Here is a 17,070-nt window from a genome sequence, read left to right as displayed (position 1 = left end):
GCAACTGTATAAATAAAATCTGGAATTTTCAGAACACATTACAGGATATTGTTCTGGGAAGTAGTGTGTGATTTTTTTCATGTTTATCTTGTGCATGGGTCTTACAGTTGCTTGTGAGTTCAAAGCCCTTCAGAGCAGTACATTGACTATATTGAATTTCTGCTTTGAGAAACAGGTGCAGTCAGACTGTGTAAAGATTATGCATAACAGCTGTTTAGGAAGATTGTCTTCTTTAATATAATGTTATAATATATAAATGTTAAAATATACTCTAGTACACTTAGATGTGAGCCATCTTGTAGCTAACAAATTTGATTAAGCAATGAAATAAGTTTTGTTTGCACATTTTGGCAAGAACTGACAAAGTGAGCATATAAAGCATTTCTCTCAAATCTGTAAGCTGAAAAAGATATCTAAGAAAAGCAAGTATTTGAAATACACCCTAAAATGTCTGACAGTACACCCTATAGAATTTATGCCTAAATCAGTGACTAAGATGCTTGAGAGCACACTCAGCATTTTCATAATTCTTTGCCAGGAGAAGTACCTTTTCTGTCAGCTCTGAGGGTTTCTCCACTAAAAAAATTTCTATCTATCTTTACATGTTATTTTGTGATATTAAAAGTTAAAAATATATTCTTGAGAAAAATAGTTGCCATATGTGCACCTAAGGAACAGTGTGCATTAATTACATCCACTATTTTTCACAATCTAAAGACTGCAAAATAAGAAAATACTGTTTATTTTTTTCATTCCTGTTAGATGTCCGCAGAAGAACAATTTATGAATACCACAGGGTGGAGCTACAGATGTCAAAGATTACCAATCTCTCAGCTGTTGAAATGATACCACTTCCAAGTAAGTAAAACGTTACATAAACAGGAGCCAGATCTAGAAAGCATCTATCTCCCTCTGCCTCCCAGCAACACATACACAGTTTCAAATATTTTGTTTTATTTGTGGACTTGGAATCACAAACAGATTCATTTATCCTCTCCTAGATTCCCGTATGGATGATACATTATCCAGTTCATCCTCATGTATCTCAAGTTAGTTTATAGGTACATAGCTCCCAGGAGGTTTTGAATGAAATTTGTGCCAAATCATTTTTTCAGAAGAATGATTATATTGCCTTTAAATACATTTCCTTAAGAAAAAAAAAAAAAGAACAGTTTTCATGCTTGCAATGCAAACATTAATTCTTCTGTGTACTGTGCATCACATCACAAAGGCATATCCCCAAATGGCTCCAAATATTTTGCAGTTCATCTGGCTCTTTTTCTCTTTTTTCCAAGGTAAAACTACATTGCTTTGAAACCTTGGGGTTTAAAATAACAGCTGTACTACTGTAGAAAGAGTAGAAACATCTACTTTTCCTTTTTTAAAATTCAGTTATAGTTTTTGCGCATTTTTCTGTCAGTCTTATTATCTACTTATGTCTGAATGTTAGCAACACCAAAGAACAGCCAGGGAAGAAAGAGATTTAAGGAAATGCTTAATATTGAGCAAAAAGATAAAAATTTAGGAATGAAGCTGAATGAACAGATTTGGAAGTAGGAGTATATTTACAAATGGAATACTAATGGAATACCACAGATTAAATGTACTTGTGTGTATGCAATTGTGCAAAGCATTGTAACAGGCTGAGTTCGGGGTCTTATTTTAGACATGGCTGAACCAGATGACTATATATATTATCAGAAGATTTATTCTCCTTCCATGGTTTTTATGTGAAACACATATGAGACTAATGTAATAATTCATGTTTATCTACAATCCCAGCTTGTCTCCAGTTTACCAGCTGTGGTCCCTGTGTCACTGCCCAGATTGGTTTCAACTGCAGCTGGTGCAGTAAACTCCAAAGGTAGAGAAAATAATTTCTTTTCTTTTTTTTGTGTGTGGGTATGGAGCTGTGCTCAAAGGCTATCCAAAATCATTGCCTACAGGTTTTTCAGCATTAAAAGCTGTTACATTTGGGTTTACATGTATGCATTCACATGAACATAAATCTCAAGTGTGATCACAAACAACTCATCATTGTCACATTTCACTTAAGTAATTAGGCAACAATAGTCAAAACAGTTGATTCAGGAGTTAAGCCCTTGTTCTTATTTCTTCAGTCATACTTTAAAATCCCTTTGAAGTAGAAAAAAAAGAAGATGCCATAATAAAAATCGTATTTTCTCCCTCCATCATTGGCTTCATCAAAAATAATTTAACCCCCTGGAGATGTAAAGTGTTAATGTAAAAACTTCCTACTAACAGCAGGAAGACTAATACATCCAAACAGAGCACTTTCCTTTTTAACCTTTTAACCACATTACATATAGTGGGTGCATTGGGTCTCCTCAGGCTCTCAGTGACACATGGACCAGGACAGTCAAGTCCATGGCAGGAATGATTTAGACTATGGAGTAGCTGAAGCACAGCCAGCAAAATGGAAACTCTGCAACTGCAGCTTTTCAAAAAGTTTTTCAGTCACTGACCTTCACTGACCTTAATGAATAATTTAATGCCAGTTTTCTGAAGCAAAATGCAGTCTCATCATGGACATTTATTTTTGCTGTACTCTTCAGCTCTAGTGATTAGGTTAGAAATACTTTGTATGAAACAGATGTATAACGAAACAAGAAAAGGTACCTAACATTCTAAAATAGTGGAATATTTTGACACCATGTTGAAGAACTGGTAAATAGCTAAAGAACACAGGACAGAATTAGAAAATTGGACTAATTTTTATAATATTTCCTTAAGTTGCAAGTCCTGTAGTAAGTCACTTAAAAAGTAACTCTATTCCCCATCTGTCTTGCAAAAACCTTTTCAGTGGAATTAGAGCTAAGACAAATCAAATAATAGAAAATATACCAAATCTATTCCAGAGTAATAATACTTCTAGAAGACTGTTCCAAGAAAGCATGAAGAGTTCTTGGTTGCCTTAGCCACTTCCTTGCTTTCAGCATTGCTTCATTCTCCTTCCATTAATAGATGCTGTAGCACCAAGTTTCTGTTGGCTTTGGTTTGAGCAAGGCCTGTTGCTTTGTGGACAGTGTTCGCATTTTTGCTTGGGTAAACTCACTTATATTTTAAAATCCAGACCTCTTGTAAAGAACAGGTGCAGAAACCTTCAGATCCTTTTTGTTTCCCTCTAGTTTCCAAACACCTGAGTTTCCTGAGTTCTGAAATTGCTGATAAATATGTTTTGCTCACTGAGGCACAAATTCACTGTGGAGAGCTAAGTTTTATCCTTCACCTTTAGCAGGAGCAGAACCAGACATGTAGCCACACTGCATTTCCTTCTGCTCATTTGGGGTTGTCCCCTCACAACTGGCAGGGTGTAATTTACTGCTGAAAAACATCTATTTCTATTCAATTAAAGTTTGAATGAAGAAAACCTTGCTTTATGTTTTGCATGTGGAGATCAAAGATGAGCCTACTGTGAGGTAGTCCTGCACTATTTCCCAAAACCAGCTGTCTCCACTCTGCAGCATGGTTGTGCTTTTGAGAAGATGCAGCAGGTATACTCAGTAGCTTTATTGCTATTAATTAAGCCATTACTGACAGTAGTGAGACTGTCACTTCCTGCAGGTTGTCTTTGGGCATTGTCTGACTACCAGCAAAAGCAGAAACTGGAGAGGTTTCCTTAGAAAAGGTATGGATACTGAAAAGGAAATTAAAAATATGCTTTTACATGGGAATTTCAGTAGTATTTAAAAAATCATACCATACCATTTTTATATGTCAGGATGAGCAGTATTCATTCAGGTTTTAGAAAATGGAGAATTGTGTATAGAGTCATAAAATAGCTCAGAATGGAAAAGGTCTAGACTAACCTCCCGGTGAAAGCAGAGCCAGCTGTGATATCAGACCAGTTTCTTTGTGACTTTGTTCATCTAGGACTTGACCACAGAGGCTGTGGTCCAGTCCCCAGAATACCTTATACAGGATTGTACACCTAATCTGTTAGTTTGCTGTTTCCTCTGGAAACATGGCTTTGATTGATGTCTGCTTCAGGCCTCGTTGTCTTTCTTGGCCACTTATCTCCAGTTTCTGAAATGAGCATTTTCAACTATTTCATCTCTATTGAGAAATAGATCTGAAATAATAAATGGTTAAATATTTTGTGAAAAGAGGCAACTTGCTTTCCAAAATGTGAAACCTGAATATTTATTCAGTTGCACTGCAGGATTATTGGGATGAGGAATCATTCTGTCTCAGCTTTGAAAATTTTCCACCAGTTCTGCACACTTTCTCTGGACTTCTAGTCTAGTGCCTCTCTTTCTTTACCTTGCATTTTCTCAGAATGTCTAATCATTTTCAAGAGATAAAAAATAAAAAAAAATCTTATTTCATTCTCTGTGGCAATGTCTTGTTCAAAGAAGAGTGCTCAGAATCATTTGCTTCAGTACCACATTGTTGTTTTGTTCCCCTCAAAAATAAATTTGCTGTGTTAAAACACTCTTTTTGCATGCAATAAAGGAGCATTTCCTCAACAGGAAAATATAATAGCCTGGTTAAAAATCATAAAGCATGGAAAGTTGTTAATTCCTACCTCACAGTCCTTCAGCTTTTTCTGTCTGTCACTGCTCTTCACTCACCAGCCTTGTAAATCAATGGAGACTTTTATCTCCTGTTATGATATACATTGCTCTGCTGCAGTAGGATAAAATCAGACTGGAAAAACCAAGGGCAAAGAATTCCATGAAGTATTAACTTAGACATTTCAGAAGTGCCTAAAGGACAAAGAAATTAATATTTATAGTCCACTTTCAAATGTGTCCTCATAGGGTTTTTTGAAGTAGGAAGAATGCTTAGGAGCAATGCCTGAGTAATGTTTCTCAGTTGCAAATCTGACTGGACACACTGGTCCAAAGATGAGGAGACAAGACTGCCTGACCTGTCTGTAGGCAAATCCCAGAGTGGGGAAGCCAATTAGCCTTTGCTGCAAAAGCCTGAAGAAGGTTTTGAACTGGCAGTGATGGGTTTTCAATGTGTCAATAATCTCCTGACAGACCTAGCACTCAGATTTGTGCAGAGGGAGAATTCCTGTTTGCTCCTTAGGGCACTGATGAGGGTCAGATATGCCTGGAACACACAGAGATGTTCTTTCCGTGGTGCCAATTTGGTGCTCTAAAGTGAGATATTCTTGAGCAGACAGACTTCCATGTGGGTAGCAAGCCTACACATATCCATTTGGAAACAATCTTTTATCTCATGTACTTATTACCCCATTTAGCCGGAGAAACATTACTACCAGGAGCACCATCTTGCATTTCATTTTTTTCTTTGCATTAGATTTAATACACATATTGAAACATTCACACAACAAAGTACAGTTTTGGGAGGGAGAGGAAAACCCCAAAACTTAATGTAAAGCATTTAACTGCACAAAGAAAACTGACCAGTGGTACCATTGCAGAAAAACTTTACTCCCCCATGTAGGTATTCTGTGTTGGAATGAAAATAGCTTTATCCTACAACAGTGGGTTGTTTCCTACCAGTAACTTCAGCCCAGCTGCTGTGCAACCTCTGCAATGGTTGGAGAGGCAAGTTCACTTTGGATGCTACTGAGGGCTGAATCCTCTATTCCTGCACTCTCTACAGGCTTAAATCATCATTAGTTCTTTCATAGGGGGTCGTCAAACTATCCAGTCTGAAATCCAATATGATGTGTGTCACACAACTTTTTCATGACTGAAGCAAAGGCACATCATTTTCCTTTGACTTCAGCAGATGGAGGATCCCCCTAGGAGCTAATTTCTGTCAGAACGATGTATATTTCATAACTGTTTCACAAGTAAAACTCTTCAAAAGGAGATTAATTATAAATATGTAAGCTAGGATGGTATTCTAACTTTCTCCAACACAAGTATCCGTGTCTATAAAATGCCTGAAACACTTTAGCATCTGTCCCACAGTGGGCTCCAGTGGCTGAAACATGGATCATTTGCCCTTCATTATCTCTAACTTCTTGACATGTAAATGTTGGGAGAATTCATTAATGTTAGATTTGTTTATATCATCTTCTTATGCATCTGAAAATGTTTATATATTGTGGGCACTTGGTATAGCCTGCACATTAGAGATGTCATTTTCTAAAAAAGTTTTTGGAAGTTTTAAGACCACCTTGCTGTTATTTTATAGCTTCAGATTGTAAAACTTGCTTGCATATACTGAAATAGTGAGTTCCCTTGAAAATATTTGAAGTTGATTGTCGAATAAATAAGATTCCCTAGATATTGATGTTTTTATTTTGATAAACTTCAGGAAGGTCTTGGATTTGGGCAGTGAAATGAAACTGATTTTGCAGAGCACATTCTGGCAATCTATGCATGCTGGAGACTCACACTGTGAATATCTCATGCTTCATTTCATCAATAGAGGATAAAAGCGTCTCCCAGTACTTGCAACATCAGTCAAGTTTGGTGTGGTACCATCAACCCTACACTGAAGATAGGGAACTGGAGGGCTGTAGTACTAAGGACAGGAGTTGTACACAGTTTAGATGATATCTTTACTCAGCTGTCACTGTTAGAACATATATTCAAATTTTTAATCCTCAAAACAGTCTTTATGCCAAGGGTACCCAAAAGGCAAACAGCTGGATCCACAAGGATGCTTTGCTAGCAGACTCACTTAGGTTCTCAAGGGAAGTTACACAGAATAGGAGAACAGTACTAGCAAAAAACTCTAAAGGTCCATCACTTTGCTTGAGAAAAGAATCTTCAGATGAGTCTAAGCAGGGCTGAGCAGTGAAATCCCCATGGGAGCCCCATGAAGCTTCTCTACTCAGTAAGGGTGACACTGCCTTGACACAACAGTCTGTCAGTGATCAGAAAACCCCCAGAAGCACAAGAGATAAGTGAACATTAGCCCTCTGAAAACAAGTCACCCCTGAAGAATGGCCCATTAGTTTTGTGGAGGTGTGTAAGTCTGGCTACTTCCTTGAATGTCTCCAGCTCAGACCAGCTCCACTACCCTCAGTCACTGGCTGCTTGGAGACTCAGGATTAGCTCCTGGCACTGCTCTCCAGGCAGCCCTACTGGGGGACTTTCCTTGGTCTGAAAAGAAGTGAGATTTTGCACTCTTATCCTTAAGAGTGTTTGTTTTCCAGAGTATGCAATGAATAATGTGGTTTGAAATCATACCAGTTTATGGTATTGACCCATAGAGTGCAAACCCCAAGTTTTAAAAGTGCCCTGAAAGAGCCTGTACAAATTCCAGGACTGAGTGCAGTGATGAGGCAGGACACTCCATGCACTTAGGGAGTTATACTGCCCTTGTGTGTATGCACAGCTCCCAAAGCTTCTTAGACGCTTAAAAAATTGAAAGAATCCCATTTGTGGTGCATTTTACTTCAGTGCTTAGTCCTCTGTGCCAACAATAGCACTAGTTGTGAAAATGAACAGGTTATAGCTGGGGTTTGTGGAATGGGTTCTGAGCAATGTGAAAAATCAGAAATGTGTCTGGGAATAGTAGCAATAATGTCATTTAAGGCTTGATACTTCTAATCTTTTATTATGATAATCACTATTCCCATCTAAGCAGGTAATAAAGAAACAAGTTGTTTTTCATTCTTTGCTGATTAGCTGGAAAGCAAGGAAGTGAGAGTCTTTAGGCACATGCATTTTTTAAGGAAACAAGTTACAGCTGAAATATGAAGTGACGGTTTTACATAGTGCCCTTAGAGTAATTGAGATAAAAAAGAATTCCTATTACTTGTCTTCTGAACTTCTGGATAAGTTTGCAATGTCTTTTTTGTTCTTCCTTTAGAAGGAAATTGGAAACATGTTTAGATAACTTTCAAATGTAAATTTATGTCTGGAAATTTTTCATATGAGGTAGAAGAAAAGGATTATGTTTATTGATTTTTGGTCTGTATATCCCAATTGACAAGACCTGTTTTCATTTTAAAAAGTGTTGACTCAAATATTGTAGTATTTATAAGTAACAGTCTTATATAACCTAAAATATTTATCAGCAAGGCAAAGCACCTTCCCTGCAGAATTAATAAAACCATAAAAATAATTACTATTCTGACTAGAGAAGTCTCTGGATTTACAAAAGCAAACTATTAAATCCAAGTAAGAAACACATGGCTTACTGTTTGAGATCTACATTTTCCTCAGCTTTTACACCACAATGAGGGTTGGAGATGCCACTAGAGCAGGGAAAGGCAGACCACATCACTCAGCTTGGTGTCATCTGCAAACCTGCTGAGGGTGCCCTCGATCCCATGGTGTGTGTCTTTGATAAAAACATTAAGCAGCACTGGCCTGCTGCAGACCCCTGAGGAATCTTGTCACCGATCTCCATTGGGACATTGATCCTTTGACCATTACTGAATAGATGCAAACATCTCACCAGTTCCTCATCCACTGCACCATCCAGCTACCAAACCTGTATCTCTCCAGTTTAGAGAGGGGTGTTGTGAGGAACTGTGCCAGGGGCCTTACAGAATTCCATATAGGTGACATCCACTTTCCTTATCCATTATTGTTAGCACTCCATCATAAAGCCTCAAGTTTAATTCAAAATGCCAACTTTTAAATACTTCCTCATTTTAACTACTTAAAGTTTTAAGGTTGTGGGTTGTTTTAAGGTTGTTTGATTGGTTGCTTGTGGGTTTTTTTTATTGCTTTAGGAATATTTCATAGTTCAGTTGCAAATTAAAAGATGGGAGGAAGAGTGGCTGGCTTATACTCAGGCTTTTTTTACCCAAACACTATTTAACTGACAGTAGTGTGCTGTTATTATTAAATTGGTCACAGTACCTAAGCCATTGAAATACAAACAAAACAAAAAAAAGGTATTTCTATGGATTAAGTAAACCACCAGAGGGAGCATATATAATCCAATCAATATAATAGTTTCATATACAAATTACAAGGAAAATCTCATTTTAGATGCTTTTGAAGGGCTAGATGTTTAATACATAGTGTATTCTGTTAAATATATTTCATTCTATCAGTGTGTCTGATTTCATGAATTTGCTGATCATACCCCTGCTTCAGACAAAGCAAAGGAAATGTGCCCAGATTCTGGATGTTTGTATGCCCTTACAGCTGGAGTGGTTTTCTATGAAAATATAGCTGAGTCCTAACACATCGGTCCTTAACAATCAGATTGTTGAATTTTGATCATATTTACCCTAAGATAAATGAAAAGTAATGGCAGTTGTGTTTTTCTAACCTGTATACAGTTTCTTTTCTAATTATGAAGCAATCATATTGCAGACCTGAGAATCAGAAAGTATGGCCCTTTATCAGAATTTGCTCTAAAATGCAACATATTTTTCTTTTATTTTAAAAGCTGTATTGAGACATCAGTTGATCTTTCTAATCAAGTGCAACAAATGTATCAAGAATGAATGTGTAAAATTTTCAGCCCTGATACATTACTGATAGGAACAATACAATAAGTAGATCTATACTTTATTGAATATGAAATTGCTCCACACCCAACTTCTTCAAATACTTTCCAAGGTGCTTGCTCTTAATTTGACAAGCTAATTTTCCCTCATGCACCGCAAGAAACTGTTAGGAAATTATCATACAATAATTAAGAATTTTGTATGCGTGGTAAGCCTGATGGGACTAAAGCAAGAAAAGACAGTGGCACAAAAGTGTTTAATGAACAAAGCATTTTTCTCAAACCAGAATGAGCTCAATGATGGTATTGCTTGATGAAGAAATCCTCACAAGATTATAATAATAGATATTCTCAAGTGGGATGACAGTTCTGTTTAGAAGAAAGCATTAGCTTCAGTCACCCTGCAGGTACACTTAAAATAAATGGTAAATGGTAATGGTACACTTAAAAATTGGTAATAATGGAACACATCAGTAAAATGTACATAACAGTATATTGGGAAGTACTGTTAAGGAACGTAGATGATCCTGAGTTCACAACATGTTTTTGTTGAAGGTTAGCCTGCAGCCAGAGGAATTTGCAATTCACTGAGAATCTCACATGGAAAAATAGCAGATTACTAGCCTTTCTATGTTTTTTGTAAATTGCTGGAATTTGATAGTAGCTGGAGTCAGTCAAATTATTGTGGAATTTCTGTAATTCCATCCGGCACAAATTGTATGGAATAATTCCTATGAGTAATACTAATAAAACCTAAAAAGCTCAGTCTCTGAGCAGAAACCCAGTGAACATGCAGTAGTAGCTTTCAGGGGCTTTGTACAAGTCAGTGCAAGACCAGACCATTCATTCCCCAAGCTTCTTTTCTCCCCACACTCTTCTGCAGTTTACTCACTGATGTTCTCAGCAGCTCCATGAAATTATCCTGATCCTTACATTAATAGATTTGATATCTAAGCAAGTGAATTTGAATCCTGCTTTCATACAGGAAATAACCAGTCTTGTGCAGCTGCAGTATTAGTCACACATATGCATACCTTGCTTTGTTTTCCTGAATAACTCAGAACAGCATGAGGACAACAGTTATGCTCATAACTGATGCAGATTTTTAAGAAGTTCAAGGCTGGGTTATAGAACTTTAAATTATTTCTAGAAAAGGAGCAGAAGATTGCTACAATTGTCATTAGTATGAAATCCTAGTATTTCTGTTAAAATATTTTCTATTAAATCCTGGACCTGAAGATGTGGAAGCATTTTGATTATTCTTAATCTAGATGTAAACACACTGATCAATTTAAGACACTTCACTAACACTATTAATATTCTGTATATGTGTTTCTTAGAATATAATTTGCTTTTCAAATCTGAGATTGTTTTCACTAACTGGATGTTCACATTAACATCTTTTGCCAGAGTTGTTGCTGTGTCTTCTGGAGCTTAGAGGCTGTGTTCATTATCCACTGTGCAGGTTTCTGTGATATCCAGTTTTGCAACACAGCTTGGACAAGACAGAGATATCACAGTTAATATGGAAATGACCACTGCCTGGACTGTTCTAAGACCTTCCTGTAAAGTCTGTCTCATGTTCTGTTTATTACCAAATATATGACTTTCCTAAGGTGTTTTTTATAAATGGAGGAAGTAGTTATCAAAGATACAGAGGACAGTTAAGCCCTTAAATCTCATTGAGAGGAGGGATAGAAGGTATACACCTGTTATATAAACCTTAGGTAATACTTAAATTTGCTGATTAATTTGGAAAGAAGATGGCAACATCTGTATTTCATTTCCATGTTTAAATTCACAGATGCACCTAAGACACCAAAATGAATAATAGGTGTAATATAATAATTATAAAATAGGTAGCAGTACAGTTCTTTTCTTTAGAAACTTCTGTTGCAATTCTTTTAAATACTAGTAATATTTTATTCTTCATTTATTGCATTCTAACAATAAGACAAAGCCCACCTCAGTCTCTAATGAACCATTTATATCTAGAACTGCAATTTCTGTGCCACAAATCACAAGAGAGCTTAGCATAGACTTAATTCCTCATTGTTTGTTTATCCTGAGGGTGATAGCCATTCCAGTGGGTATTACCACACTGTATTAGAGAGGCATTTACTCTGGGATTAAACTTTGGGTTTTTTCTGACAGAGCTATGCCACATTCAGTCACATTGTAGCCCAAAATCCTTTTCAGTTTTGTTTCCTTTTCATCTGTTCATTTCTTACATTAATAGCTACATTTGAATTCAGAAAAATTTCTATTTGATTGCAGAAAGGTGACACTGAGGAACCCCAGGAAACTCAGGAACCCCAGGAAAGGGTTCCACAGATGTCTTATGATGCAATTTATATATATATTAGGCATTTTAAGAAACTTGGCTCAGGCTTGTAGTAATCAATCTGTGTGTGATAGATTGTCTCTCTCTCTTGGATTCCTACACAAGGCGTTATAGACTGTTGGATTCCTGAATAAATGCCTCAAATGGTCATCTATCATAATTATTGGACTTTAATTGTATAATACAAAGAATGCAAAGGACATTCAAATCCAAATTTCAAATAAAACAGACTTTTCTGATAACAAATTAAAATGCATAGCAACACTGCATTGAATAAATTGTAATACAAAGTGGTTAGTATGATAATTTTCATAATACGTGACATGTGAAATGTGAAATACAGGTGATGATGAATAGATGAATACAGAACACAAATGAGAAAAATTGGAAAAACTAGGTGTGTTACTTAAACACAGACTGCTTCAAAAATACTGAGGGGGAAGTTACCACATAAGGCAAAAGCTATACCTGCTTTATCTGCATTCAGAGAAAGAGCTTCAAGAAGGTTTTGACATCTTCAGGTAGTAACCACTGCTGCACCAACCCATGTTCAAAGAAAGAGGAAGACAGGGTCACAAATTTCACATTGGTTGTCTCACTGTAATGTATTGTACCAAAAAACAATGAGATAATTTAACATCATGTCTACAGCATCATTTCTACTTTACTTAGGTTATCTTCTTGACACTCAGACTGTTTCTTCCATTTCTTTTTGTTAGTTAAGTCCCAAAATATATCTTTTTCACACCTCTGAAATTTGCTACATTTTCCGTCACCTAACTAACATTAATTTACAAGTATTATCTTTATTTGCTAAACTACTGATATTTTTATCCAGTTCTCTCTCTGTTGACTATTATGTATAGTTCTTTATACTATTTTGTGCTGACTACTATTCCTGTGCTACTGAAAGAGTCATAAATAAGCTGACCATCTTCCACTAACAAAAATAGTGGATTCTAAAATAGCTCATGGCTATTTCTCTAACCATATATGACAGGATAGATGTTTTGACTTTGAAGATATTAGAACTTTAGTGTTCTAATATGAAAGTTAAAGGGAATAAAAACCAAACATAATTTGGTTCTTAGTTTCTCAAGAGCTCTTAGGCCCCACAACAGCAGTTTCTGAGCCATATATGTAAGTAAGCTTTTCCTGATGAAACTAACAAGTTTTTCTAGTCCTAAATGAATTTATAATCAAAAAAGGATAGGATAGTACTATAACAGGATAGTTCCATTACCCATCATTGCTCATTTTGCAATGCTTTTATGCATTGCTGTACATAGAGCAGTGCTACTGCTATTTTGCACTATACCTTATCCTTGCTTCAAATAGCCTGAAATAAATCAACTGTACTGCTTACAACAGATGAACAAATTGAACATTTTTTTTCTGTCCCAAAATGATGTATTAGAAAATGCACAAATTTGGCCAACCTAAGTTGCATGACTTTAGGGTGATTTTTCACCTAAGTTCAGTTACAGAAAAGATTTATAAATGGATTAGTAAAACTAAAGATTGTGTAGTAGGTTCATTCTGTCTTGTAGACCTCTCAGTAGAATAATTTAGTGAGGAACAAGGTACTAGATTTCTTTCCTTTCATGTCTGAGATGCACTTAATTTGTAGTTTCAAACTCCTTCCTTGATTACCAGAGAATGGTATGTTCCAAGAGATTACTTTCTGTGTAACTTTTATCAAATATTTGTATGTTCATGAGTCTATATTTCAGAAGCCATATACCACCTACCCACTGTAGCCTAAATTGTTGGCCTAGATAAAATTTTCTCAACTGGTCCCCTTCTTTACTTATTTCAACTATCAGGGAAAAAAAAAAAAAAAAAAAAAAAGACCATGAAACCATGAAACAACAGAAGCTGAGAACAAAGCATTTCAGGAATGTCAAAACTCAGGACACATCTGTGGAAACAAGCAGCCCAGATTATACACCTGACTCTAGGATAATTTTTAGGATGAAGGTTAGCCTCCTTTTTTAGAAGCATTAGATTTTTTTTTTTCCTTTCATATAAGCATCCAACCACTGAATTACTATGGAGAAATCTATCTTCCACCAATTTTTATGATCAGTCTTAATTTTCTTTGTTCTCATTACTAGGAAAATTAAATAAAACAAGGAAAAATAAAGAAATAATATAAGTCAAGTGGTTTTCAATGGAATCAACCAAGATTTTTAATGGAAAGTTTCTTTGCACTTTATCAAATTTTCTTTTCTCATGTTTCATTGAAATATAATGCAGAATGGTAGCCTCAGTCAGTTTTACAAGCATAGTTCATCTTCTCATATAAAGTATCTTTTTACATAGTATTGCAAATTGCCTGAGAAGCTTCCTGGGCATTGTCAAACAATTGTAGGTGTCCCTAAAACATCTGTGATGTTTCCTGGTATAATTTAAGTCCATGCCCAGGAGCACTGTCCAGAACAGTTCCCAGGCATGGTGCAGGAATTGGGCTGTTCAAAAAGGTAATTTCCAGCTGGTTATTTATGTGCAGCCTCCTCCTTTTCAAGGCTGAGAGAATTTGCTTGTTCAGGCATAGGCCATTGTGTGCCAGCAGTCTTCAATGCCAAAGAACATTTCTGGGCATGTTTATTGTACTAGTATGGACAGAATTATCACAATTACCTTAATTGCTTTCCAGAAGTGCTAACCTCTTATAGTTGTACTCCTCAATATGAACTGAGCATCACTGAGATCATATATGCCCTACAGCCTCCTAGATATCATTCTATAATGAAGTACTATGAATGAAAAGTCTCAGGTTTTAGCATATTTTATTTATTTATTTATTTATTTTATTAGTTAACACTAAACACTTATCAAGAAGAGTAAGAACTGTAAGGAAAAAAAAAAAAAGAACTTTATTTAAACAAATCTGAAATTCATACGTCTCTTCATAAATTTTGGATTATTTGAAATTAGGACCACCTCAAGCAAAGTGCTCCATTTCCCAGCATAGTCTTCAGATTTTTCATAGCAGATATATATTTCTCAGTCTTTCCGGTCATGTAAACTCACGAATTCTCTTAAATGTTGTTGTAGAAAATATTCCCAGCTAAGAGAAATAAATGAAATTTTATGAGTACACTTCCTTAAATGTCATCTTTAGTTCTCCCTCTATTCAGATCTATTAACTCCCAATATCTGCATTATCATAATACATTAATGAAATCACTGGATATCACAACAAATATCAATATGTGCCATTAATTAAGAAACTGAGGAGTCTCTGCTGTTCTGTAATTCTTTTGTCATTTCTTTTGGTGACTGTTCCTGCTCAATGTTGACTTCAGAATTGGACTCACTTTTAGAATAACAAATGAGACACAATTAAGATACTATTTTGGGAAACAATTATCTTTCTGAATTTTAAGTTTCTTTGAACATAACCAGTTACAGGATAATTTGTGTCCTTCCTTGTTTTGCTCTCTATCTGAAGAGTTCACCGAGTTTTAACAGAGGGTACTTTTCTTAGCCCTAATTCACATACTTTTATAAACATATAAGCATTGGATTATGCAGCATGAGTTTAGCACTCTGTGCCTCCTTTGCCTGTCATAGCTCCTGCTTCCTTTCAGTTCTTACTCTTTTTAGAGTTGTGAATGAGACATAGCAGGGGCAGGAACCCAGCACTAACCAAACCATTGCTGCAATTCTCTTTCTAGCAGCTCAGATGCTGCTGCCCACTAGTACTGAATCAGCCATGGTGTACACTGTGTGATTACTGGGGGTTCATGTTTGATTACAGACATGTGAACAGCCCTGTTTCATACTGTCTCTAGGCACCAGGTCATTTTTATCCTGTCACAAGGACTCTACTAGTTGTTAATCTTATCAGTGTGAGTTTTCTAAAAGGAGTAAAATCCCAGTAAAGTTCCTGAATAAAAAACTGCATGAGCATGAGCAATGTGTGAATGAGATCTGTGCCTTGATACACATCACCTGAGACTTGATGTTTTTTCAGTTTAATTCCCACTTCTACCATTCATAGGTCTGTGAGTGCTATGAGAAACAAAGACGCTGTGAAATAGTACATGCTCATCTGGTTTTCAGAAAATCTGGGCTTAATTCTAGGTTCTGTTACAAATTCTGTGTTATCTCAGCTGATCATTCCATGTCTCCTATGTTCTATTTCCTTACCTCTAAAGTGGAAAAAGAAACATTTTCTCCAAAGGCGGCTTTCATATTTCTGTTTAAAAATGAGACTAAATCAATGGATATGCAACACTAACTGTAATTCTGAGAGAGTGTCAGCTGCACGTTCAAAGATAGAAAATAGTTCAGACAATCATGTTAGAAAGAAGAGCTAAATTGTGCTTTTTAGGATCACTAACCAGAATGTAAAGTACATCTAGTAGTACTTCAGAGCTGTTTGCATCAAACCTTGAGAAATTACTTGTGTGCCAAACATGCAGCAATGCCAACAGATCAGAATTCTCTGCTAACTTCTCTTGCTATTAGCTCTTTATACCCACTTTGTGCAGGTACAAATGCACAAATTCAAAGCAGTGACAACTGTAATCTAGAATGAGGGACTAATCTCAGTGTGGCTTCTTCCCCGAGAACACATTTAATATAAATTTCTGCTGATTCTGTTGGAAATTCTGGTACCATAATCTCATAAATTTGACTCTAGGGTCCTCCTCTTACACTATGTTTTTCCTTCTTACTGTTCAAAGCAGAGCCTTGAGCAAAAGCATATTTTTTATTCTTTATCTGCTTTTCAGCATGTTTCCTTTATTGTTGTAACTGACATTAAGTTTATAGAAAATATCCTCCTATTCTTCTTTAATCAGAACTCTGCCAAGTCTCACTTTAACCACAATTTGATCTTTTTCTTTCTAGTGGAATTGAAAATAAAACTTACTTCTTTTATCTCACTTTTATTCTTAGCTTCTTTCAACTGAAAGAATTCCCTATGGGTGTCTTTATTTTCTACTTCCTATTCAAATGTTGTGTCAGAGTTACAAATATTGATGCTTATGCCTGTTCAGTCGTTTTCTGTAAAATAACAGCTTGGGTTTTAACATCTTTTACTTCTATGTTTACTTGATATTTCAGGAGTATTTTACAGAACATGTAGCTTTAGTTTCCCAAGATTTCCATCCCATAAAATTGTGGAACCATTGTCAGGCTGAAGATTGACTGCTGAACTTTGTTCCACTCTGAACATGCTTATCATTACCTGAATGTTTTAACTTTGTGCAGCACACAATATTAAAACAATGGTGGAATTCAGTATTGTATCAACTATTAATTATGCCTTTGTAACATTCCAATTTTTCATAAATGTTAGAATTCTACAGGCTGATTTTTAAAATCCTTTTATTCAACTAGTT

At 35.9% G+C, this 17,070-nt stretch overlaps 1 protein-coding gene across 3 annotated transcripts in view; it reads left to right on the top strand.

Moving 5' to 3' along the window:
- Positions 1-17,070, top strand: part of PLXDC2 (plexin domain containing 2) — a 247,918-nt gene that overhangs the window by 195,206 nt on the left and 35,642 nt on the right. For all 3 annotated transcript variants that reach the window (XM_021530357.4, XM_085565860.1, XM_085565879.1), the window contains 2 exons: positions 763-858; positions 1,783-1,864. In XM_021530357.4, the coding sequence (XP_021386032.3) occupies positions 763-858; positions 1,783-1,864 (178 nt within the window). The remainder of the gene's footprint in view (positions 1-762; positions 859-1,782; positions 1,865-17,070) is intronic.

This window comes from Lonchura striata, chromosome 2 (genome assembly GCF_050655825.1).
Source record: "Lonchura striata isolate lonStrDom1 chromosome 2, ASM5065582v1, whole genome shotgun sequence".
In the NCBI taxonomy this organism is placed as follows: Eukaryota; Metazoa; Chordata; class Aves; order Passeriformes; family Estrildidae; genus Lonchura; species Lonchura striata.
Note: the sequence above shows the minus strand (reverse complement) of the source record. Positions and strands in the feature narration are given on the sequence as shown.